The sequence below is a fragment of the Myodes glareolus genome, chromosome 5, assembly GCF_982192425.1.
Source record: "Myodes glareolus chromosome 5, mMyoGla1.1, whole genome shotgun sequence".
NCBI lineage: Eukaryota > Metazoa > Chordata > Mammalia > Rodentia > Cricetidae > Myodes > Myodes glareolus.
This window is the reverse complement of record NC_142030.1, coordinates 66,056,782-66,081,747: the sequence shown is the minus strand read 5'-3', so window position 1 is coordinate 66,081,747 and position 24,966 is coordinate 66,056,782. Positions and strand designations below refer to the sequence as shown.

Below are 24,966 nucleotides of genomic sequence, written 5' to 3'. Positions count from 1 at the left end.
AGCTTCTTCTGTGTTGGAACTGCCAATCCTCTGACATGATAATGGGATATCCTGGTACCAGGACCTGTGCTGACTCTCTAAAAAAGTTCTGTTCCATTTTCACTTAATGTTTCCCTCCCTCCCTCCCTCCCTCCCTCCCTCCCTCCCTCCCTCCCTCCCTCCCTCCCTCCCTCCTTCTCTCTCTCTCTCTCTCTCTCTCTCTCACACACACACACACACACACAACATTTCATACGTGAGTTAACACAGGCACATACATACACTAATCAGCCAGCCTCCCGCATCAATATACATCATCTGTGGATATTCCTCTCAGACACAGGATGATGATGATGATGATGATGATGATGATGATGATGATACTGATAAACATTGAGTCAACCCAAGAAACTATGTTCTCTTTTCTCTCCCATTTTCCCACTAAAAAGGGTCTTTAAAATGCATTAAGTCAAGTAAAATTTTACTCAGAGGTTCATATGACTGGAGCAGGTTGACAAGAAAAACAATCACAAAATAAATATTTTTTGTTTTGTTGTTTTTTAAAAAAGAACACTTCCATATACATCGTCTCTAACTTGACAAAACTGCTTCCTCGGACAGACAGGTGCTGTGGGAAGAGGACTCCGGATGAACTGTGAGGGGCTCTTGGAACAAGTCAGAACTGTGAAACTGGGGTCGGGGGCGAGAAAGTGAGGGGTCTGGCAGGAGGAAGAAGTGAGGGAGTGAGCAAGGAGGCTGTGGCCTGCCCTTAGTGTCGGCTCCTCTGCAGTACCACTGCACACACTTTCGGAGGAAGTGGCACCGGAAGCCATCAGCCCATGGCCCCCCGGGGTACAGGGAGGCAGTGTACAAAAAGTAAGAACTGATGCAGGGAGTCACAGAACAACAACATCTTAAGAAATCTGGTTAAAAAGAATACAAAAGTGACTCTGCAGAGGGGAGGTCCCGCCCCTCCCACTCTTGTCCCCTCTTGCTGTCCTGGATGACAAAAATCACCTTGAAAGCATTTTCTTTCATGGGTTAGCTGGTTCTTTTATCTCTTCCTTGGCTCTTCTTCAAATGCATTCGTTTTAGAGAGCACCAACTTTACAGACCCGAGGCTGCTGAGCTGTGGCCTCCTTGTGAGTGGGGGCGGGGAGGGGGTGTTGTATGCACTTGTGCAGTGGCTGTTTCATTGTCTCTCGCCTGCTTCAGTCCAAGCCTTGAGCTCCCATCTCCCAGGTGCTGAAAGTCCCACGGAAGCACCCTGTTGGCACTGAGGTGAGGGCTCGGATTATCTTTGCACCCTGAATGTGTGGATCAACTCTCTGACCAGTGCTGGGGTAGTTCCCCCATTAGCTACAGAGTTTGCCTGTCTCATACTCGACAGGATTTGGCAGCTTGGAATTGAAAGCTCTCAGGGAGGACTGGATCCTGCCCACCTCGTTGTTGGCCAGCTTGAGCCTATGCCGGAGCAAGCAGGAGAAAAGGTCAAGTCGGACTTTGCCAGGTGGAGAGAGTTGATTGACCCGGTCTCTGAGCTCAATGAGTTGTAAGAGGGCAGAGTCCTGGGAACCTTGCGTATATGGGTAGTCTAGCTGGAGAATTAGGTCTCGGATAGCATCCGGATCAAAGGGCAGGCTGTAGCCAAAGACCTGCAAGGTGTTGATTTTCATGTAGCCCAAGTTCTTGGAGGGATCTGTCATCTCCAGGGGTTCATAGTAGATTGTCTCGTTGGAGCTGTCATCCAGGGACTTGATTCGACTCCTTAGGTAAACGTGGACTGTCTCAAAGAAAGTCTTCCACCTGTTCCCCAAGGTGATTGTCCAGTTTTGGCACTGGGCAGCTGCATCCACGTTAGTCCTTTCCCAGTCAGGAAAGTTACCCTCGTTGACAGGCATGAACCAGCTCTCGGAGTGGCTGCCCCCGAAGGGGTTGACGTAGATAGCCATGACAGGCTCCAGGGTGCTGTTCTTAGTGAGGCAGATCTGCAGGGACAAGGCTAACATGACATGCACCAGCCCGGGCTTGTACTTGTTGCTCTTCAGAGTCAGCAGCATCCGCTTCCTCCAGGAAGGGTCAAACCAGCTGCCCAGGCGCATGTCGTTGCTGATAAAGATGGAGTGGACCTCGATGCGGCTGTCTCGCTTCTGCAGCAGGTACTTCAGCTCTAAGTCCTGCAGGTCTGTCTCCAGTCCCAGGAAATTCTCCAGGGACTCAGCTACCTCCGGACGGCACAGTCCCTGGGCCAGCACATAACCCGGGTTACAGCTCCCGCAGCGAGTACTGTTGTCTGAAGCGCAGTGGGCACACGCAGACCCTTCACCCAAGGCACATGGAATGGGGCCCTGGCAGGAAGACTGGTCATAGGGACAGGTGCAGCTGTGGCTCTGTTCTAGGAAGGTCCCGGGGAGGGTGCTTTCTCCACAGTAGAGAAGGGATTGGATTCGGTTCCACCAGAAAGACAGGGACCTTGAAGAGATAAATCAAAGAAGTAAGAGGCAAAGGAAACTGCATCCCCTGTCCTCCCTAGGAGTGTCAGGACACCGACTAACAGATGGGGTGGAGGGGGCAGGGGCAAGGGAAAGATCACAGCAACAGGTTCCCTGAGCGGTGAAGACCCTGGAGCTCCATCAACTCAGTTAAGCCTGGAACTCTATCTGGTGGACTGGACTAGCCAGGAAGATTTGACATCAGGCTTGTCCCGGAAACAGCCAGGCTAATTTCTTTTGAAACTGGAGGCTTTTCCGTGTCTTGAATCAAACCTAGCCTTTAGCTTTCTCAATAGCATAGATCTTTAAACAGTTCATGGTCTTTCCAGGTTCATGCCCTTATTTTCTGTTTTATCCTTCTTACCGGAAGACGGAAATTTTTGTGGGTTACTTAAATTTTGGATTTCAACTTTTTAACTACCTCCCCAAATTGATTCTTTCCAGTGTCTCCTTCAAAGGACAACTCCAGTCACTGTGTCATCACTACGTTCTGGTTTAACCCACGGCAACTATCTGTATAAAATCACTATTGGTTTATCGAGCCCTTATTCATCCCTGGAAGTACAGCGAGAACAGGGGGTCTGTGCTGTCCACTAACACATTCTCAGAGGGCAAGCTTGTTTCTTGTTCATGGGGGGCATTGAAAAATTAGTTGCTAAAAAACAAAACAAAACCAAACAAACAAAACCACACCAATTTTACTAACTCCTGTCGGTCTGTCTGCTCCACTCCTCCTTCCTGCCTTCCCTGAGGCTCAATTAGTGACATGGCTGGACCTTTGTGAGAGTAGCTACACTGCACAGAGTCCTGTCTCACCCACATATGCCAGGCATTCCTATCATTTCTTGCACAAGCTGTCCAAGACTTCTTAGGAGGCTTTCTTCTCCAGCCTCTGCCTCTTGGGAACTGTCTCTCTCTCTCTTTTTATGCTTTTGCTCTTTTTTCAATTTATGTCCTTTTGATTGGTGTTCTACTTTCATTAGTTTCAGTGGCTAATAAGTCAGGATTTTAAATTTTTTATGTCTTTACATGTTTGCTAAATCTTTCCTTGTCAACCGTGTCCTCTATAGCTAAATAGCAGGGCATGGAAAATAGGTATACTACATTTTTAATGAAGGCATGTATGAATGAGTGAATAGGTAAGTGGATTCCTATCATAGAATATTTTAGCCCTATTGGGAGAGTCCAGGCCTCAGCTTTCTTCCCGTCTATGACTCAGACAAGCCATGAGAGCCACTTGTTTGAAACAATCTAGTGTGTTTATTTCTCATTATTTGCAGTTGGTATATGGGCTTGAACTCAACCCTTTCCCTCACTAGAAGACTTACAAAACTGAAAAAAGAGTAAGTGAAAATTCGGGTGTTACTAGAAAAGTATTTTAATCTATTATCATTTACATAAAAGTAACACGGGCTCCCTTAACTTCTTCATACACAATGGATGATTGAATATGACAAAGTAGGGAGGCCAAGACCACAGAACCAGAATGGCTGAATGTGTCACTACGTTCTGTTCTTTCATGCTGACCACAACATTCTTCCTGGCTTCGGCAGTATGGCAGAAGGTGCTGTGCTCTGGATCTGAAGTCCAGGTACTCACCTCTCCTTGGGCAGGCGGAAACGGGGCTGCCGATGACAGCGCTTGCAGAGGTTGAAGAGGCGGCGGACAATGCGGTGCATCTTCTTTAACAGGACTTTCAAGCTGGCTCCCAGCTGTTGGTAGCGGTGCTGGACGTTAGTGTCCATGGCCCAATACTGGGAGATGGCTGTGGAGTTCAGAAATCGATCACTGGGCAGCCTCTTCAGCAGGGCCTGGAATTCTTCTGTGGGCAAAAATACAAGATCTGAGCAAAAGCTATGGGAAGTCCCGGGAACACACATGGCTGGTTCCTTAGTCACAGGGGCCCCCCAAGAGTCACTGCATAAGGAACAGGCCTCGCATCCACTGTGCTAGCTTTTTAGATTACATATGATATTATTGAAAATTAATTAACATATAAAATGTGGCTCCAGGATTCTTTTCTTAAGAATTCATTGATTTTTCAATATTTGTTCTCATGTATATGTGTGTGTGTGTGTGTGTATGTGTGTGTGTGTGTGTGTGTGTGTGTGTGTGTGCATGCTCTACATGTGTTTAGGGCCCACAGAGACCAGAAGAAGGGGCCAGATCTTCTAAATCTGTAATTAGAGGTGGTTGTGAATGACCCTACATAATTTCAGAGACCAACTCAGGTCCTATGGAAGAGCAGTACATGCTCTTAACTACTGAGCCGTCTCTCCAGCCCCAACTTCAGAGGGTATTTGGCTCTTTTTTCATTTTTGGTTTTTTGAGACAGGTTTTCTTTGTTTAACAGTCCTGGAACGAGCCCTTGTAGACCAGGCTGGCCTCGAACTCACAGAGACTTGCCTGCCTCTGCCTGCCGAGTGTTGGGATTAAAGGTGTGTGGCTTGGCTCTTGTTTTTTGTTCTTATCCCAGCAAATTTTTGTTTTTCAAAATAAATCTCTGCCACTCCTCAAAAGGCTAGAAATCCTGCTTTTACTCATAGCCTTGGGGTGTGTCTCTTTCCTTTTCTTCTCCATGTAACTCACCCGTGGAACTCTCTTCTTTTCTCACATAACATATCCTGATTACTGTTTGCCCCATCTACTCCTCCCAGTTCATCTGCCCCTCCCCTCCCATCCTGATCCACTTCCTCCCTGTCTCTCTTCAGCCAAATTTCAACCATACCAGGACTCTCCAGTGGAAGGTGAACAGGTTCAGTGACAGGCAAATGTTGGCACAGAGAAGGTACTGTACCCAGCTCAGAAATCTTAGAAACATTTAATCCCCACGCCGAGCCTCTCCCTCCACAGCCTACTCTCTGATTCTCTGAGATAGTCTTGCTCTCTTGGGCTCCTGGTCACATAGGCATTCTTCCTTGTAGCTCATATAAAAGCAGCATGCTATCTGCCTCCAAGCTCCAAATCTGAGGCCTCTTGAGGGTCTTGGGTATGGTTTGCTTTTTGAATTCATGCTCAGGTCTCTCTTCTCTGCTTTGCCTTGGGACCTGTCCCAGCCTTACCACCTGGCAGAGGTCTATGACATTCTCATTTATTCACCTGTAGAATCTCATGGTGGTAAAAGCTAAAGTTGCACTGTAGAATATATCCTGCTACTGCTAGCCCAAAGCATCAGGCTGGGGACTAGAACTTGATTTTTTAAAAAATAGCTCCTTGCATAGACCTATTGCTATCACTCTTTTAAAGACAAGGATATTATTGCATCAAGGAACTGGATGGTCAAACCAAAGCAAGAAAGTTGGTCAGTAATAGGGCAAGAAACAAAACGATCCCCTCAGACCCTGGGTCTTAAGTTGACATTGGTAATTAGTTATGTCTTCAAGAACCAACCGTTGGTCTGATTTCCACTGGGTACCAAGTAGACCATTTTATATACTTCATATCTTCAGCAAATATTTATCAGGTGCAAGCATTGTGTTAGACACCATGAAATCAGTCGCTGGAAGGACAGACAACAGTATTTATTTGTACTCTCAATCATATTTATCTTAGCTTATTAAGGCCTTTACGCACACATCTAAGTTAGGCACTGTGATTATTTGCATGAAGAACAACACACCAGTTAAGACTCTTGGTGACCATATAATTATTCTTTCCTCAGACGTTTACAAACATAGTAAGTTGGGATCCAAGTCAGATTTCTCGTGTTCTGGGCCCTTGCAGCCTCTAGTCTTCAGTGGGGAAACAATTCTGAGCTAGTTGTCTTGCTTACCTGACTCTTCAAACTGCCTGTTGTGAGTGGCCCAGGAGTCTTGGATCTGCAGCAGGCTGTCTTCCATGGACTGGATGTCAGCATCGGGACAGTTGCATTCTGGGAAAGTGGGGCTGCACTTGCACCAGCAGTCATTCTCCCTGCAGACAAGTTCACCCTCAGAGCTGCAGGTGATGTAGCTAAGTGCTGCCGCCACAAACCGCTCGCGCAGGTGTTCAGGAAGCAGCACCTGCAGGCCTGGGGAAAGTGTGAACCAAGGCGTCACTGAGCAGAATCAGCGGGGACTCAGTTTCTCACACCCAAGGCTATGGGAATCCAAACAGGGGTTTTGCTGACTGGGCCTGAGACTGGTCACCCCAGGGTCGGATCCTGCAGAGCTGGTTGGGAGAGAGGGCTTTTCTAACCCCTATGACAGACGGGGGAGAGGATCTGAGTCTGCAGAGGAGGAACATCAAAGCCCAAGGCTTAGCCAAACTCCTCACATCAGCCAAATTGAGAGCGTGCATATCATAAGAACAGGCTTGCTGGCTGCGCATCAGCATTTCTAGGAGAGAAACAGGAAGGTGTTTCAGATAAAATAAGAGCTTAGGGCCCTCCTGGGGGAGAAAGCGAGGCTTGAGGAGCTTGCTCTGCCTCTCTCAGCCATCCTTCTTATAGTTTCCCCAAGGTTGGCAGTAGGCATGCTCAGGTATTACTAAATGCTAACCTTCCTGGACCTCCCAGTCCAGTCTGGATAGCTGAGGATGTTCTGGTTATGAGATAGGGATAGGTTCTATAAGTATACAGGTACTAAACCGATTACTTTCTATATATAGTTGGTACTGGCTCTCAGGGTCATCTCTGTCCTAGAGGTGTTGTTGCTGTTGTTTTATTTTGTTCCCTAAAACAATCTGGGCTCACATTCCTTATACTGTTCATGGTGGGTTCTGATTCTCCTGCCCCTGCCTTGCCAAGGGCTGGGATTATCAGTGTGTGACACCATGCCTACTTTCATTTTGAGGATTTTTTTAAATGAGAAACTAAAAGCCAAAAGGCCACAGTGACCCACTGAAGTCGCAGCCCTAGTATCAGCCACAATCTTTGTTTCACCCGGTGATACTGCATTCTTGACTATGGTTGCCTACTCAGTATAATTTAACTCTTGCTTTCTGTTGTTGTTGTTTGCTTTTTGTGTTTTTCTGCTTTTTTTTTTTTGACACAAGGTTTCTCTGTCGTAGCCCTGACTGTCCTGGAACTCACTCTGTAGTTCAGATTGACTTTGAACTCACAGCAATCCACCTGCTTCAGCCTCCTGAGTGCTGGGATTAAAGGCTTGCACCACCACTGCCCAATTATTTAACACTTAAGAAAATTTAAATGTAGGAGCGTAGACTGTGCCTCCAGATTCATCAGATCAGGTCCTCAGACCCGGATACACACTGGTTTCAAGCCACAGGTAAGGTGACTGTTGGAAGCTTACAAAGGGTGAAGGAAAGATAGTTATGGATTAAGGATGGATTTAGTGTTGGTCAGATCTTTAGGAGACTCTTCCAATAGGGATATTGTTAGACTTTCTTCCAGGAGAATGAGGTATAGAAGGACCCCCAGTTATGAGGAGCTCCTTTCCTCCAATGCATGCTTTTGATTTCCACATCCATGACTTTGTCCTTGGCAGAAAATCAGAGCGCTCACAGTGTGCATCCCAGCCTCAGAGGACCTCACACTGTACCCTGAAGTTGTCAGCAGCTCGGATATTTTCTGTTCTCACTTGAGGTCCACCTCCTACTCCCACTGGCTACTAAATGTCCCTTTCTTGATTCTGTGCCCAGCATGGCACCCGGCAGTCCCCGCTCGGCACACACATGCCATCCACATGCTTGCTTTCAACACTCCACGTCTTCCAGTAGTCTCCTGCCACCTCCCCATTGCCTCCCACCTCTTCACCAGAACACTTCCTGTGGCTATAAAGTAAGCGCCCTGAGCAATGTCTGTGTGAGTGATGGGCTCTAAAATTAAATGGCACAAACTATTCCAAATGAACCACCAGGCATTTTGAACTTCACTCACCGCTAATTTCCAGACACAAATCCTGCTTGTACAGGGCCAGGAGAAGAGATATTAATTGTATTGGGTATCTGTTACTAGGTGTTTCGCTCCTCTTATTGTCTGTTTGTTAATTCCTAAAGCAGTATTGGTTGCCTCTGGTTCAGACTGCTTGAGATTTGTAATCGTAACTTCTGGGTGAGGGCTATTGATTTTGGGAGGCTGGGACTGTAATATCTTATCAGAGGCCAATTCAGTTAGTGCTTAGGAAAAATGAACTCTTCTGCTGAATCCGTTTGCATAGCTCTTCTCTTAAAACATCTGAGAAACAGGTGGAATTAGACATCTCTACTTGTCTCCCATTCTTTGGGCCTACAATAGAGGTTTTTGCTTTTTCTCTCTCCACTTTGCCCACACACTGTTTCCAGTTCAAATGTTCCTGTTCATTCTTCGTAAATGCTGTTCCTGGCTTCGTGGTTCTCGGTTCTCACGGAAAAGCACAGACAATGGAAAGCAAGCCACTCCTCTGTTGTGGTTATAGACCAGTGGACCCAAAGTTTGGCCTAGAGGGAGCCTTATTAGTGAAGCCACAATTACTATGCAGAGGACACTGGTTCCTTAGTGTGCCTTCCATAATCCAAACCACCATTGGACTAGTTTACAAGGTTGTGTGTCCCATCCCTATAGGATAATAGCACAGGTTTTGAAAAGGAACACATTTGAAGTTATTTAGATATCAAGTGGCAGGAACAATGGATCATGGGTGTGGGACTAGTTCTCAGATGTTCCTCACCCCCCCAAAAAAAAACTGATGGAAAGTTGCTACATGCAGGTCCTAAGATTTGTGAAGTTTCCTGTCTTAAGGAGGACTTAGCTGAGGCAGACAGGCATAAACTTAATGACCCGGACTCTACTTGTTAGGAACTGTGTACTCATTTCTATTCAAAATGCAATTGGCAGCCTAGGTCTTTTATCTGCCCCTAGCAGATATATAGCAACGCACCTAGCAAGTGTTAGCAACCTAGAACCCCCACCTGCAAAGAACTGCACTCACACCCTACTGTGAAGGACGGAGTATGTTTTCTTCCTCTTTACAGCCATCAAAGCTGCAGTCTATTCAGTTGTACTCTGCTATGTCCAGGTAGGAAGCTGGGGAAGCCATGTGGCCTAGACTGGTTTTGAGCATGTGTGCAATAAGGTAAAATTGTGTCTCCAAGTGAATGTTTAGGGAGAATCCACTACTTACTATCCTTTGCCTATGCATAATTGGATGCACATTTGATAAAAATCACATGTGTTATGGGAAGGAACATGTACAGTAGAAAAAAAAATGGTTGTGGGATTTGATCTGTGTATCTAAGTAGAGAACCATTCAAACCATGCCCCTAATAACCAGCTCCTCCTAAATGAAGGCCCATACAATGATCAGGGTCGTTGAGAACCTTCATGGATGAAGCCTGTTGCCAATTCTGATAGTGTATTTCCGATTGGTGCTATTGATTTGCTTTGAATAAAGTTACTTTGCTCATTTGGTAAAATGTGAGTCCTTATTTCAGTACTCAAATACGAGGCCAAGAGCCTAGACACACCCATCCCAGACCCGGACCTAACTCAAATGAGAAAATCAGATCTTTCCTTTCTTGTCAGGGATCCAGGCTTTCCACCAGGCCTTAGCAGTGTGAAACCACTATGTGGGCGCTTACCCAGTAACTGCACTTTGTTCTCTGGACTCTGAACCAGGACAGAGCTGACTGAATCCAGGTTGTCATAGTTGCTGCAGCCCAGTGGACCGGTCCTGGTCTCTGTGACCTAGAGAAAAAGGGACACAACATGGACTCAGAAAACAAAAGGAAGATTTCTCTTTGCTCTTTCCTTCGAGCCATCCATGTGGAGACTCTGTGTCCTATCCCTGACCAAAGAAACTACATTTGTCTTCCCTACGAATGCAGAGTGACTTTGTTTTCTTGTCTTGAGTCAGTGAACATCGTTTCTATGTGGTTGGTGACAAAAGCTGCTTGTGGTCATGAGATCCTTTGAGAGGGGAGCCAATAAGATGTGTAGCCAGGAAGTGGGGTGTGGAGTGAAACCTTCAAGTTGGTGTCTGCCAGACTGACAAAGGCACGGGGCCAGAGGTGGTCCCTGTTAGCCTATGAGTGAGCCAGTTACATCCACTTGATGGGGTGCTCACAGGTTTTGGGGATCCCGAAGATAAAAAGCACAAGAGAAATATGAGTGGTTATGAGTATTATTATTAGTATTAAACATTTAAGTCCACTTCAGTACTGAGATGTCCTTAGAGAAAATCAGCTATGGGATTACTGCATTTTTCAGTAAGTATATTAAATATAAATAAACTCTTACAGCCACGTAGTATTCCAAACACCGTATTTTAAAATATTATAAAGTTGGCCCATCAGTTTTCCCTGATGTTTAAAGTATAAGATGAAAAATGGGGAGCTTTAAGTTCACTGAAATAATTATGTAATAAGAATGATGGGGACCTGAGGCCCTTTCTTCTCAAGAGCTCAAAGTCCTTGCCAACAATCAATCAACCAATCAAGGAGTATTTATTGAGCAGCCCCTGTTCAATTCTGCACAATTCATCAAACATTCATAGAGCGCCTTTCTGGAGCTCTTGTGGGGCTCTACCTGGTACTGCTGACCTCCCTTATAGCTGCAGGCACCTGGGCTTTGCAGCAGGCACCGGAGCTGCAGTTTCGCATCCTTTCCTGAGAGGATGTGATTCCCACCTGGTTCCCACGCTGGAGTCTCTGCAGAGGCAAGCTCACAGTTACTTTGCTTGCCATGATGTCAACAGCGGCTAGTGCAGTGCCTGGACTGTCGTAAGAAAGCAGTGAACCTGAGGATGTGTGAGTAAAGTGTTCAAGTCTTTTCAGGAAGATAGGCACAATGATGTGGAAGTTACGTAATGAGTCATTCGAGGAGGCGAGGCAGGTAGATTACAAGTGACTGATAGACATCCAGATGTGATCAAAGGATGTGTCACAGGGAACATATAACTAAGCAGAGGGAAAAGGAAAAGAGCAAGGGAAACATCACTGACTCTTTAAAGATAAGTAGGAAGCAGACAGTAGAGGAGTTAGGGAAATATGTTGTAAGAGGAAAAATTCAAAGAGAAAGACAGTGGGATCTGCAGCACAGGCTTCCAAGTAGATAGGTATGGGCCTGGCTCCCTAAGGAACCCAAAATGCAGGGGACATCACAGAGAGACTCCTGTCTACGTAAGCTTAGAAAATGCACAGAGAATAAAGCTGTCAAATAGGAGATGGGATGATACCACAAACACTGGGAAAGGAGTCAGGGCGGATCTTGGGAGCTTCAATCAGCCTTGAAAAGTGAGTAGGAATTCAAGGGACCTTGTGAAAGTATGTCTGGAAAAGAACAAAGAAACAGCATCAAGAACAGCGTCTGAGAGCCAGCAAGACACAGTCCAAAGGAGGACCAGGACCAGGGCCACACCAGGTGTAGGGTGATTCTCCAGCTTTCATTCCAGTGAAGCAAAATGTCACCGGTGCTTTCAGGACCAAATCCAACCCATTTTCCCAATAGGAAAACACAGTCCAGAGCACAGAGTGACTGGGCTGTGGTATCTGAATGACGGAATATTCCTAAAGATTGATTGATGATTGATTGATTTGGAGATAGGGTTTTACTGCTAGACTGGTCTGTAAGTTATGATATGGCTCAGTCTGTCCTCATAACAATACTCCTGCCTCACCCTCCTAAGTATCAGGATCACAGGACTGAGCCAAAAATAATTAATTAGTTTAAATCAACATTGGAGCTTTCAGATTCTAGATCTGTGCCATTTCAATTTCTAGAAGGCAGGTCAAAGGATTGCCACCACAAAATGTCACCACTTTCTAGATAATAGTCTAAAGAGATCAGTTCACCTAATATGCTAGTGATCTGCTCTTCTCAGAAGTCTAACACTGGGCAAAAACAAAACAAAATGCAATGATGGGAAGTTAGTATTACTATCCTGTCCACTAGGTTGAGAAAGTCTCACTCAGCCCCTGTGCCTCCTCCCGGCACTTCTCACCCCGCCCTCTACCCTAAACCTCTCCCTCCCATGGGCTGGGCCTCCGTATCCCCAGCTTCTCTTTCTTATATAATTTGGCCATTTTGTCTATGCACCCTCTTGGTCCATGCTCTCTCTTGGCTCTCTTAATCGCTTGTTCTCTGGGCTGCTCGTGGCCTCTTGGCCCTTAGCTTCCTCTACCCCCTCTCTCACTTTCCCTCATTCTCCCATCCCACAATCTGGTTCAGTCTGCTGTCCTGGTTCAGTCTGGGCTTTTCCAGATGCCTCTGGCTGTTTTCTTCCTCATATCTACAATAAACCTTCTCAGACGTGGTCAGGAGCCACCATGTCCTCAATTTTTCATTCACTATCTTTCTATGAGAGATTAAGAAAACAAGGTCTAGATAAGTTAAATGAGCAGCTCACTATCAGATATATTGTATCCTAGGGGCTGGGATGAATTCAATACATTCTTGCATTGCTTTATTCAGTTAGTGCCAACTCACAGATGAATGTCACAGTTCCTGCCTGTATGGCACTTGTAAACTTATGTTTTTAGAATCCCAGTGTTCTGGTGGATCTTCTTGGGCTGGCCTCTTTTCCCACGTGGACACTGTGCACTGAATACGTCTCAGTGATCAGACTAGACTGGGCCTACTTCAAGGCCAAGTCTCTCTTTTTGTAGTACTCCCCATAAGAAGAGCCATGGCTAAGAACCAGCGTGATTTAGTGGGACCTGTGTGAACGGGTTGGGCTGAATGGCACGTACAAGCGGGTGCTATAGTGTTGAGAAACTAGTGTGTTGCAAAGTTGTATTCCGGATTTTCCATCTACCCACTCCTGTGTGGGTGACCCACCAACTAGCTTCAGACAGGGAGCGAGATAACAAGCTGTGTGTAGGGAAGGGCAGGGAATAGCCACAACAGAGGCACTGCTGTTCTCTCTTTGACTCCCAAGCCTTTTCCTACCCAGTACTCATCCATCTCCTTCCCACCATCATTTCTCCATACTGAGGCTGACTGTAATCTTGTAATTTTTTCCCTCACTCTCTGCTTGTTCAAATGTCAATTCCACAAGAAGACAATCAGTCAGGTAGGCCTCTGAGAAGAGTAGCTTCCCTTTGTTGATTGTGGTGCAGGATGAGAAAAATGAGGAAATACCCTGGCATTGTACCCATGTCCTGATAGAGCGGAGAGTAGTAAGCCAGATCTTCACGAGGAAGGCTTGCTCAGACTGCACGAGATACCAAGTCATTATTATTTTTATTTCTATTCTGTTCTGATACCACCTCCCTCCTCCATGGATAGGTAATGAGGTAGGATGAAGAAAGGGGCCTGGAAAGAGTCTCGAGTAGACGCTGTCAGGAGCTGACTTGGGTGAGCATTACAGACTGATATATACACAGCCCTGTTCTCACACATGTGGTGAAAGCCCTGTCTCTGAAGGGCGAGTCGAGACAGTGCTGCAGATTTCTCTGTAGAGGGGCAGGCAGTTCCGGGAGGTTATTAAGAGGGCCCATAGAGGTAACAGAAAGTGCAGTTCACTCAAGCGCACACATTTCAAAGAGTGCCTCAGATAAGCTTTCAGAAGGGGAAAATAATTGTGTGCTAATTGGTCTGTTGACAGAGACCATCCTGCCTTCAGAAAGCCCTGATGTCTCCCAGGTTCATTAGCGCATCCAATTTTCCATAATACCAGACTGTGAACACCATCATTCCAGTGAGCCTATACTCCTCCCCCTTCTCTCACATCCAGACTGCTACTGCCCTACCTGGGGGAGGGGGGAGGGGACACCTGTGATGCTAACAGCAGAGGAAAATGGGCCTCTAATGGGGAGCGAAGGGGCTGAACAGGAACAGCACAGTGGTGGTGTGTGTGCTTAAAAAGGCTTCAAAGTGAATCAGGGGCCGCAGACTGCTGCAGCTTTATAACGCTTATTTTTTTTCCCCCTTAAGATGGGCTATGATAAACTCCCCATTTCTGCCTAGGGTCTAGCTGGCCTCTGACTGGCTCTGTTCAGTCGTCTCATGAACTTTTCAATCCCTCCTCACCAAGTCCTTCCACATCCGGACACCAAAGAGGTGAATTAATTATAACTATGGAAAGGGCCCTATCTCATCTTTGTGGTGCTGATCTTTTCTAGGAAGTTATAAACAGTTGTATATGCATATAACCTTTTCTACTTTGCATGGCTTTCCTGTGGATTGGATTATCGGGTGTCACTCCAATGTGACAGCAGTAGACAGGAATGGCAATCATCTTTATCATCAGGTAGAACATGAGTGCAGTAACTAATTGGTAGAGATGCCAGCCTTGTTACCCAGCAGGATTCCAGAGAATTTCTGAGGTGCATTTGTCCTTTGGTTGCCATAAGAAAAGATCTGGAGGAGCTGGCGGGGTCAGGGGAGAGGAAGAATAGTGATGGTTAGGGCACAATGGGTTGAATTATCTGGAAATTGTTCAATGTTTTAAAAACAGAAGTAGTCATATTAGCTGAAAGTCCTGTGTACAGGTGAGTTAAGTGACTGGTGACTCAGATTATGGAGGGGACAAATGGAGTTCAATGACTCCTCAAGGTCATAGACACAGCAAGCATCGGGGCTGAAACCCAATCCCCGAGTACTCTTGCTCCACTTTGGTTTGTTTGCCTCTAAACTGTGTAGCCCGATTTCACCTCTCGAATCTTTTATTGAACATCCTGCCCTATGCCAGATGCTGTAAAGGGACTTGGAGCGACATGCATTCTGTAGAGTCCCTTCTGCTTAAAGACCTACTGTCACAGTGGGTGTGGGGAGGAGGGAAACAGGCATGCAAACAGAGAATGTAATGTGGCAAGACCTACCTCGAAAGTGTGTGCTGAGCAGGACAAACCTTACAGCGCAGAATAATGTTTTCTGGTTCCCAAAGGAACAAACCAGAGTGGGAAGGGCACCTGTTTCTCCCCCATTCATGCAAAGAAGTTACTAAGGAAGAGTGAAAAGTAACCACTCTTTTCACTTCAGGCAGACGTGCTAGAGAAGTTTCTTTCATGAAGGCAGAGCAGGGCTCTCCTCTCACCCCATTCATGCCCACCCAGTGATACAGTAATGAATGGGTTGGAGCCCAGCAAGACTTCGGCTAAGGCATGCTCAGTAGAAGGAAGCAGATGGCAAGTGATACTGCACAGAGGATTGTTAGCTCCTAGGATGAGCTACAGGGTGCATACTGCTGCTGGACTATCCTATATGGTTCTATAAGTGTTTATCATTTAGAGAGGAGGTAGACTCCACTGACGGCAATACTGCAGATCAAACCCAAGCAGGTGAGCAGAGATGTGAGAAGGAATACCTACACAGCATTTTGATCCTTAGTCTAGCAAAATGTCCTTGATATCTATATGCCTCACTGATGACTGGAAAGGGTGGAGATGGGAGAAAATATGAAAACATCCCTTTTTATGAATAGTTTTCTGAGTTGTATCCTCTGTGGAGAATCCACTGTACTCCCAGAGAAAACCTTAGGTCAGGCAGTGCAGTGGGAATTGAATATTCATTTCACAGTCAATGTGTCCTTGGAAGAGTTCCCAAAGGTTTCCAGGGATAGTGGTCCCTCCTCTGAGGAGACAAGCAGTGGCTGTAACTCTGGGACCATCCTCAGGAATTATAAGAGATAGGACTTTATACTGACCTGTCTTTCATTCCTCTATTGTAGACTTCAGGGATATTTCTAGGAACCCATGGCAGCGACTCTACCAACACTGCTGGGCGTATGAATTGAAAGTCAACTCTAAACTAGTTATTTTTTTCTGAAGATAACTGAGAGTTATGTGAAGCTGTAGACAGTAAAAGGATCTGATTGTCAATAAATACAAAATTCAGCTAATTAATATCTAAGGATTAAGCCCATTCTTCTAGATATCAGGAACTAGGACTTGACCATGAATGAGGGTGTGGTCCCTGTACTGATGGCAGATAAAATAGAAACGGTAGTGGCTCAGAGGCGGACAAAGAGACTTTGCTCATTTGTTCATTCCTTCCTCCCTTCATCATATGACATTTGCTTACTCATGACCGACAAGGTTGCAAGCTCTGTACTCTCCTAGAAAACGAAGGCTGAGTGAGACCCAGTTTCTCCTACAAGGCTCTCTGAGTTTACTGTGTCCATAATCACGTTAGCTAGCACCTATAGTTCAAAGGACAAGCTCCAGTAATAGAGGTATGCTCTTGGAACCCCGAGGAGGAGCACTTTACTATGTGAGGAAAAGCTTCACAGGCGGTCAGTTTTCTCAACTGAGCAAAGAAGGGAAGGAAGAGCCACTTGGGTCCACAGCCAGGCGCTGGGAATACAATAGAGAGCCAGTGGCAGGAGGTGAGAAATGAGAGGATAGGGTGTTTTAATAACATTTGGTATTGGGTACACCTGGGTTACATGATGTGAGCGGAAGGTAAAAAAGCAGTTGGGCAGAAAGAAGACTGTTTAAAGATGAAAGTAGGAAGACAGCCGGGGCAGAACGTCAATGATTTTGTTTTCTTAAGAACAATCAGCCCTTTCAAGCGCCAACTGTGTTATGCTCTGGGCAAACTGTCCATTTTCTTATTGAATATCACAGACTTTCCTCAAGGTTGAAAACTCTTGCAGTTATGTAATAGTTTTAGAGAGAGGAAAATGAAATCCAAAGAAGTTTAGTAACTTGTGCAACACCCAATCTTCACACAGTGGTAGGACTTGAATTCTTGGAGAGGAGAATATAAAAGCATTATGGACGAAAATCAGGTACACCTTGACAAGGACTTGGATTAGTGGACCAAAATTGGGGATGAAGGGAATTCAGGGGCAAGGGGCAATGGTAGTGATGGATCAGTGGATCTAAGTTAGGGTGTGAGGAAATGGGATACTAGAAGGTAATGAGATCCTTAAACTGTTGATAAAATGTCTGTCTGTCATTTCCTAGTAAGAATTTTGGGCATCTTCTCCAAGCATGACACAGCTCATATGAAACTGAAGGATGAGGGGAAATTCTCCAATGTTCTAATATCTTGGTAAAACTCTCTCCAGGCTACTTAGAGTCCCTTTCCATCACTTCGAGCTGCATTCGATACCAGCTTCATGAATGAACCTTTTCATTCTGCTAATGGAAACCCATCCCCTTCTTCCAGATGCTCCCTCGCTCCAAACACTGTACTCCTGTAATCTGCTACTTCTTCTGCAGTTACTGTCCACCGTGCTCCCTGTGAGTCATGATTAGTCCTCAGCAACATCTCTCTAACACCAAGCTCTTCTTAAGAGGCTACTTTACCTGTTTTGAATTAGCTCAGCTTCGAGTCCCCCGGGGCAGTTTCCTCTGCAGCCTAATCTAGTGGCTGCTGTTTTCCTTCTCCCACCTCAAACTCTTGACCATGGAAATGAGGCAGATCCCTCGTTGCAGCTCCTCCTTATTGTCAGGCCACCTCTGGCCCCTGGGAGCCAGGATCATGGTGCAATGCACCTTACTAGCCACCCTTTCATATTTATTTGCTTGCTATGCTTCTTGACTCACTGAGGAATTATAGTAGTTGAACTTACTATTGTTACCAGCCCAAGTCTGTACCATTCTTACTGACTTCTGCATCCCATACATAACACATCCAATCATTTAACCTTTGCTTCTCTTAGCTGCTTGGTTGCTTGACCTTAGCTCCTCACAGTTGTAATCCCATTTTTGTCACCATACCCACACTATGTCCTAGACTTTATTCCAAACTGCATTTCCTCTATAACTGCAATAAAAAAATTACATCATGCTTCCTTTAACTCTACCCTATAACATATCAGTTCTCAACCTGAGGTTTGAATGACCCTTTCAACAGGGGTTGCATATCAGATATTCTGCATATCAGATACTTACAATATGATTCATAACCATAACAAAGTTAGTTATAAAGTGGCAATGAAAAATGATTAGGGCTCACCACAGTATGAGGGACTGGTCACAACATTAGGAAGGTTGGGAACTATCTATCATCAGACTTAGATTTTCAATCTTTGGACTTGACCTACTTTTTATCATTCTTAGTTTCTTTTTTTTTTTCAGTAGTTGACTTAGAATCCTGAATCTATATTGTATTCCTTGGTATATAATCTTAACTCCTTTCTCTTCCACCTTGTTCACATATGCACCTTGGTTAAATCCAATTGCTCATCCAGTGCATGCCTGCTGCTATGTAAAATAATAAATGGAGTTGATAAAATGCACCCAACTATAGTGGCTCACGTCACACTGTATTGCTGTGGGATAACTCTTCTGTATGCTGTGAGTATGTGTTGCTCTCATGGGTTGATATAAAAGCTGCTTTGGCCAATAGCAAAGCAGATTAAAGCTAGGTGGGGAAGTCAAACTGAATACGGGGGAAAAGAAGAGTGGAATCAGGAGAGACTTGAACCAGCTGCTTAAGAGCAAAATGCCAGCAGACCAGTAACAGCCATGACCATGTGGTGGTACACAAATGAATAGAAATGGGTTAATTTAAATGTACAGGCTAAGTAGTAATAAGCCTAAACTGAAGGCCAAGCAGTTTGTAATTAATATTAGACCTCTGAGTAATTACTTAGAAATGATCATGGGATGGGGTGGAATGGAAAATCCTCTGTTTATATTGCATTTATGACCATGAATATCTTGTGGGTCTCTAGTGCTGCTCTGAAGTCTACTATGTGTTCCCACTCAAGTGACACTTCTCCTTCCCCCCTCTGAAGTGACCATGTCACATGTTTTCCACAACAGTTTCTTATTCCTTTTAGCCAAGGCTTTTACTTCTTGTTTGGCTGAGGAAACAGAACCAATCAGAGAGAGAGAGAAAGAGAACAAAACCACATCTTCCAACCACCATGTCCTACTATTCTTCAGTAGGTCTCTTCACACATCCTACCTTGCCCCTGACACAAAGAATGGAGTGGTTCTGTGTGAGACCCATTTCTTCATTCCCACATGGAATGTCAACACTTTCATTTAAAGATCACTACCGAAATTATCTCCCCTCTCTCCTGCTTCATCGCTCTATGACTTTCTACCAAATTATTCTTTCTAGGTACCAGAGAGCTAGAATATCTTTACTCTCCAATAAGTCTTCTGATTTCCTTTATGGCAAAAACATGGCTTCTATTCACAACCAATGCTAACTGCCCACATGAACACATGCCTGCACAAGATCATGGCTTCTATCCTGAAACCTTGGTGTTTGTATCGAATATCCTATTACATTCATTTCTAACAGGAAAGTCGATTCAACATGTCCATATCTAAAACTAAACTCTTCCATTGTTCTATAAATTATAAAGCTGATTGGCCCATTAGGTTAGGCTAGTTATTAGTTCTTGTAGCTTATATTAACCCATTATTCTGATCTTTGTTAGCCATGTGGCTCAGTACCTTTTTCAGAGGGGTAGATCACATCCTGCTGCTTCGGTGATCTGGGCAGGAGTGGGAGGAATCAACTTCCTCCTTCCCAGAATTCTCCTGTTCTCATTACATTATTTTTACTTCCTGTCTGGTTTTTCTGCCTATACTTCCTGCCTGGCCAATCAACATTTACTTAAAAGATAATTGACAGAATACAGACAATTCTCCCACACCATGGAATCACTATTCACTTGATAGCTCAGACCAAATATCTTGCATCTAATCTTGACTTCTTTCTTTCAAACCATTATCCTGTGGGTTCTACCTCTCTCCCATCAAACTGCATGTACGACCATCTTCATCCAAGACACCATAATGTCCCACTGTAACTACCACATTGCCCTTGGACACTAAATTGGCTTTGCCACTACCTTTTCCTGTTTCTGCAATCAATAATGGGCTAGTGATCTGGCCCTGCAACTTTAATAGCCTTGTACCTTATTTCACTATTTGCTGACTCCATACAAGCTATACCTCCTCCCTTGGTACTCGAGGCCACACTGAGCACAATCCCCCTTAAGGCATTCGTCCTTGCTCTCTAGAACAGTTTTGTTCAAGATACCCAAACTGTTCCGTTCACGAAGGCGCCTCCTTAAGCGACATTCCCAACTCCATCCCCTTACTAGCTTCATGTCTCAGATCATCAGCCATCAGCTCACACTATCTTTGCATTGATTAGTAGGTCCACTATTTGGACACAAACTTCTGACTGTAGAGACTTTTGTATTGTGTTCTTGGTGTCTACATAAGTATCTGACCCATGCTGAGCACTAAAGAAATACTGAGTTAACTGATAAGTAACCAAAATTCCCTTTCTGTTCTCAGATGATATAAAACTAGAATATAACTTCAATGTCTATAGACCATTTTAATTTTATACTTAGAAATTTAAAGCTTCAGAATTTCCAAAGTGTTATTACTCCTCCATTAACATAGGACCCTTAGTAGAAATGTCCTACAGGTTAGTTAGAGCTGGGGGATTGGAGATTACAGCTATTGACGTCACAGTGACTATGGAGCCCTTAAAGACGTGCATGGGATCGTGAAATTCTGTCATGGTCCTGCTGGAACTCCTCCCTTGCCTGGTGCTAACATTTCTTTTTGTGGCCATGCCAAGCAGCTGCAGCCTACTTCGGAACCTCATCTTGGGTAGTGTCTTCACAGTTCACTTTTCTGTCCTCACAGGACTCTCTCTGCACGTCAATTGCTACTCAGCTACTTCCTGACTTGGGGTCTTAGCACTCAGCATTTGTTTTGTTTTGTTTTGGGTTGTTTTTTGTTTGTTTAATTGAAACAGCCTTCCTCAGTCCTACACAATCAGTCATGCCATTGTTTGGGTCTCAACATCACAGGATAAACCTTAAAGTGCTCCTCCTGACCAACCTAACTAATGCTAGTTGCTCTCTCCCCAACCCTAGAAAACGTACACCTTGTCTTTAAATAGCTCTCCGAAATCTTCTCTTACTGAGTAGCTCAACCCCACTAGGATGCAGTCATGCCTATCTTTGACAACAGCAAATCAGTCTGCAAATTAGATGTTCCTTCAGAGGAGGGGTGATGCAGCCTTTTGTAAGGCTAGCTGAAATGCCACCAGAAAGAAACTGTTTTCCTTTGCTCAGTGTGGTCTGACTGACCTGGAGCTAGTTGAGGATTTGGCTTCCCCTTTACCTTAATAGCCCCTGTGGCTATCTGGATGTGGTGCAATCTGCGCAGTGTGCTCTCCCTGTCGATGAAGTAGGAAGCCGCCAGTTGGTGCAGGGTTTCCAGGGACACAGCGGAGCTGTTCCCACTGCCCCCAACCACAGGAGCACCTCCTGATGTTTCTGCCTTTCTGCTCAGTTTCCTCTTGTCCACAAAAATGGTCAGGGACTCTTCCCCTATAATAAAAACATGAGTTTATTAGTGAGGTTGTCAGCTCCAACATCCCTGGCCATTAAGAACCTGTAGCCCTCGGGCAGGGCAGAGTGAGCTCAAAGAGAACACTGCCCCTGCTGTGGGCCTCTCCCCATCATTTCCACTCTGAGAGCTCTTTCCTCAGACTATGCACAGGGTCACAGGCCTCCCTGCCTGGGAAGCCCTCCTTTGCCTGGCTCTTAAAGCTTCCCAAAGCTCACCCCTCAGCAGCGTCTCCATTTAACATCCTCTATTGATCTCCATCACAGGCAATCTGCCTCCAAGGGGGAGACACAATTCTCCCCTCTCAAGTTGTTTATGAGAAGCCACATGGCTATTATTGCTTCCAGGGAAAGGGTAAAAGCTTTGAGGCTCTGCCTCCCCCCTCTCCATCACACATACACCACCCACCCCAGGCCGACAGCTGGCCTCAACCCCGGGGGAGCTGCATTTTTGTCCACTCCACACTTAACTAAATGTTATGATAAACCCTGCTTTCTTCTTCTCATAACTGGGAGAACTCTATATCTTCGGGTCTTGTGATTCTGTTCAGAGTCCTGGCTCCACTGTGCACAGCCCGGTCCCCATCCAATTCTACCAGAGGGAGTGCCACCAAGTTGTTGGAATTGTGGTTTGGCTGCTCACCAGTCTATACAGTAAGGGAGGAGGGGGTCAGAGACTCAATGAACATCTATCTATTTCTGTGCCTATAGATCTGACATTTGTAGCCACAGTAAGAATTAAGAAGTGAAGTCCCTGGGTTAAATAGCTAGTCAAAATAAAAGTAGGAGCGCCCCCTGCTGGGAGATGCTTCGTAGACACCTGTATGTGCCCTCCCATCTCCTTCCTTACCCCTTACTCCCCTCCCCTCATGATGACACTTTCAAGAGTATAGAAATGTTCTAGGGTGGTTTCGGGTGCAGAGAATACACTGTTCTCCGATACACCAAGAAGAAAGTAGTTCTCAGGCAATAATAAGCCAAAAAGGAAGAAAAGATGCAGGGAGAATGACATTCAACAGATCATAAAAGCTATTTTCCGCAGTGGAACTGCCAGTTGGCTGGGGCCCAGAATGCTGCTTACCTCCGAGAGTGGCCGAAAGTAAGAAATGAGTGCCGTACTTTTTGATGAGGTTTTCAGTAACCTGTTGCAGGTTGGGTCTCCTTCCGAGGAGGCGGATGTTGCGGACAAACTCTGGGGCAAGAGGCAGGGGCAAACTGAAGAAGTCTTTCCTTTCTAGGGCCAAGTTGTTCACTTTCCATCGGGCAAACTCCCTGCAAGGAAAGCCACCATATTTCAGAACAAGAAGTATGAAGCCTGAAACAGATAAGGTCATTCCTCTCCTGGAGGCCTCCCTCCTCAATATCCTTCTCGTAGGGTGGAGATTTGCAGCCTGAAAGCTGATCTCCACCAGAGCGTCTCCCACCCAGGCTTCCCACCGGACAGTGGTAGCTAAGTGTCTTCCCAAGGCAGTCGCCACGCCTCACGGAGAAGCGGAAGCAGCACGTGCTGGGCACGGGGCAGCGATCTGCAGAGGGCTGACCCGGTCACAGCTGTTACACAGCCCACCAAGCAAAAGATCATCCATTTTACTTCAGTCGCTCACTGCTGAAAACTGGGAAGCGGGTTTAGAGAGAACAATGTTTTACCGTTTGGGACCCAGGTCCCTTCACACCCACCCTTGGAGAGAGTTACATTCCCCTGCCTGTTTATGCAGTTCCTATCGGTTGATACCACATCAGAAATTAAAACTGAAAAGATTCAAGTTGTCTATCTAATATTACATTTGAAATTAACAGTAATAAGACCATTGCATATAACCGAATCAATGCATTTCATGACAATAGCTGAAACAAAGCAAATCTGACAGGAAGAGCGTATCGCTTTGTGACTTTGTAAATCTTCCATATCTGCTTGACAGGATAGTTTCATTCTCATATTTGTTTCTGCATCCAGTGTGTCATCACAATTTTGAACTCTTATGCTTGGGACCAAACTAAACTAAAGAGATGGCTATTTCTTAAAAGTTGCTTATAGCATGGTGTCTGAAGTCATATCAATAAACGTTGTATTCTACTGCATTGAAATCCAAAGTTTTATATCGTGTTTTGAATAGATTTTTTTGCCACACATGATCGGATAACAGCACACACTAGCCATCCTTGACATACATGTTCACTGAGATACACAGCTCTTTTAACATTCTGGCACTTCATTGTAGAGTACTAAAACATCAGACTTGTAAATACCACCACCAAGTACAACAGGAATACCTTTAAATATCAGGAAGCTGACTAGCTCATAATAAATGAATATATTTTTTTCTGGAACTTGAACTTTATGTGAAAACTAAAATTTTATTTTTGCTAATAAATAACACATTTTTCTAGTTTTCATTTTTGCTAATAAATATCATCAGTTTTAAGGCTAGCTTGCTATTTTTCAGAAGTGTCTGCCAAACACTTAAGTCTAAATAACTATACGTTGTCTGGTGCTCTTGCTTTCAAGAAAAATAAAATTCTAGGAAGAAAGTTGCTTGCTCAGCTTGCAGCTCAACCACATATGTATTTTTCTTTGAGCTCACCATAGTTCTTTAGTGGCCTCAGACATGCACTGTGTCTGTTTCCCATTTCATCACACGAACATGTCTCCAAGGTCAGTGTTTAACACTATTACTATTATTAAACTGTACTACTTTAGGACATTCTCAAGTGAGGCTGGCATATTCTGTCTCTCTCCCTCTTTCTGTTTGTGTGTAGGGCTGTGTGCTTAGTTCATTTGTATTATAATAAACAATACATGATCACCAGATACATTTGGGACAAGTACTTTCATTCAAATTAATTAATTCAGGTTTTTTTTTCCCCTCTCCAACTTTCAGATCAAATGTCACATGGGTCCTGAAAGGACCAAGAAGACCACATTTTAAGCAGCCTGTTTCAAAAGATGGCTGGGTTTCCTTATGGACACTTCCAGAATAATAAAAAAAAAACCCAAACAGCTTTTCTGTCTCAGAAAACAGTAAGATGTAAAGTCTTCCCAGATTCCTTACCCATCCCAATCCTGCCCATTGTGAAAGTACATAACCTTGGTCTAACCTTCCCTTCAAAGCCAATGAGTGCCAAAGATGGAGCTTTAGGAAATAAAATAGATAAAAATAAATAAATGAAAATCTATGCCTAATCTAAGCCTGTAGAAGTCTCCCCCACCCCATCTAATTCAAGAGGTGCAGATATGGAGGAGGAGCATATGTCAACCATCACTAGGCGAACAAAGAAAAATGGTGACTAATAATTCATGGCTTCAACTTAGTCTTTCAAATTTCTCATTGTGTGGCTTTATTTATCGAACG

General features: G+C 44.9%; 1 protein-coding gene across 3 annotated transcripts in view; it reads right to left on the bottom strand.

Annotated features, from left to right (window-relative positions):
• Window positions 1–443: 443 nt before the first annotated feature.
• Brinp2 (BMP/retinoic acid inducible neural specific 2) overlaps window positions 444–24,966 on the bottom strand; it is a 103,447-nt gene continuing 78,924 nt past the window's right edge. For all 3 annotated transcript variants that reach the window (XM_048421374.3, XM_085688037.2, XM_085688038.2), the window contains exons 3-8: window positions 22,698–22,888; window positions 21,390–21,598; window positions 9,969–10,074; window positions 6,244–6,480; window positions 4,071–4,293; window positions 444–2,451 (exon numbers count right to left, since the gene is read on the bottom strand). In XM_048421374.3, coding sequence (XP_048277331.1) covers window positions 1,335–2,451; window positions 4,071–4,293; window positions 6,244–6,480; window positions 9,969–10,074; window positions 21,390–21,598; window positions 22,698–22,888 — 2,083 coding nt within the window. In that variant the 3' untranslated portion in view covers window positions 444–1,334. The remainder of the gene's footprint in view (window positions 2,452–4,070; window positions 4,294–6,243; window positions 6,481–9,968; window positions 10,075–21,389; window positions 21,599–22,697; window positions 22,889–24,966) is intronic.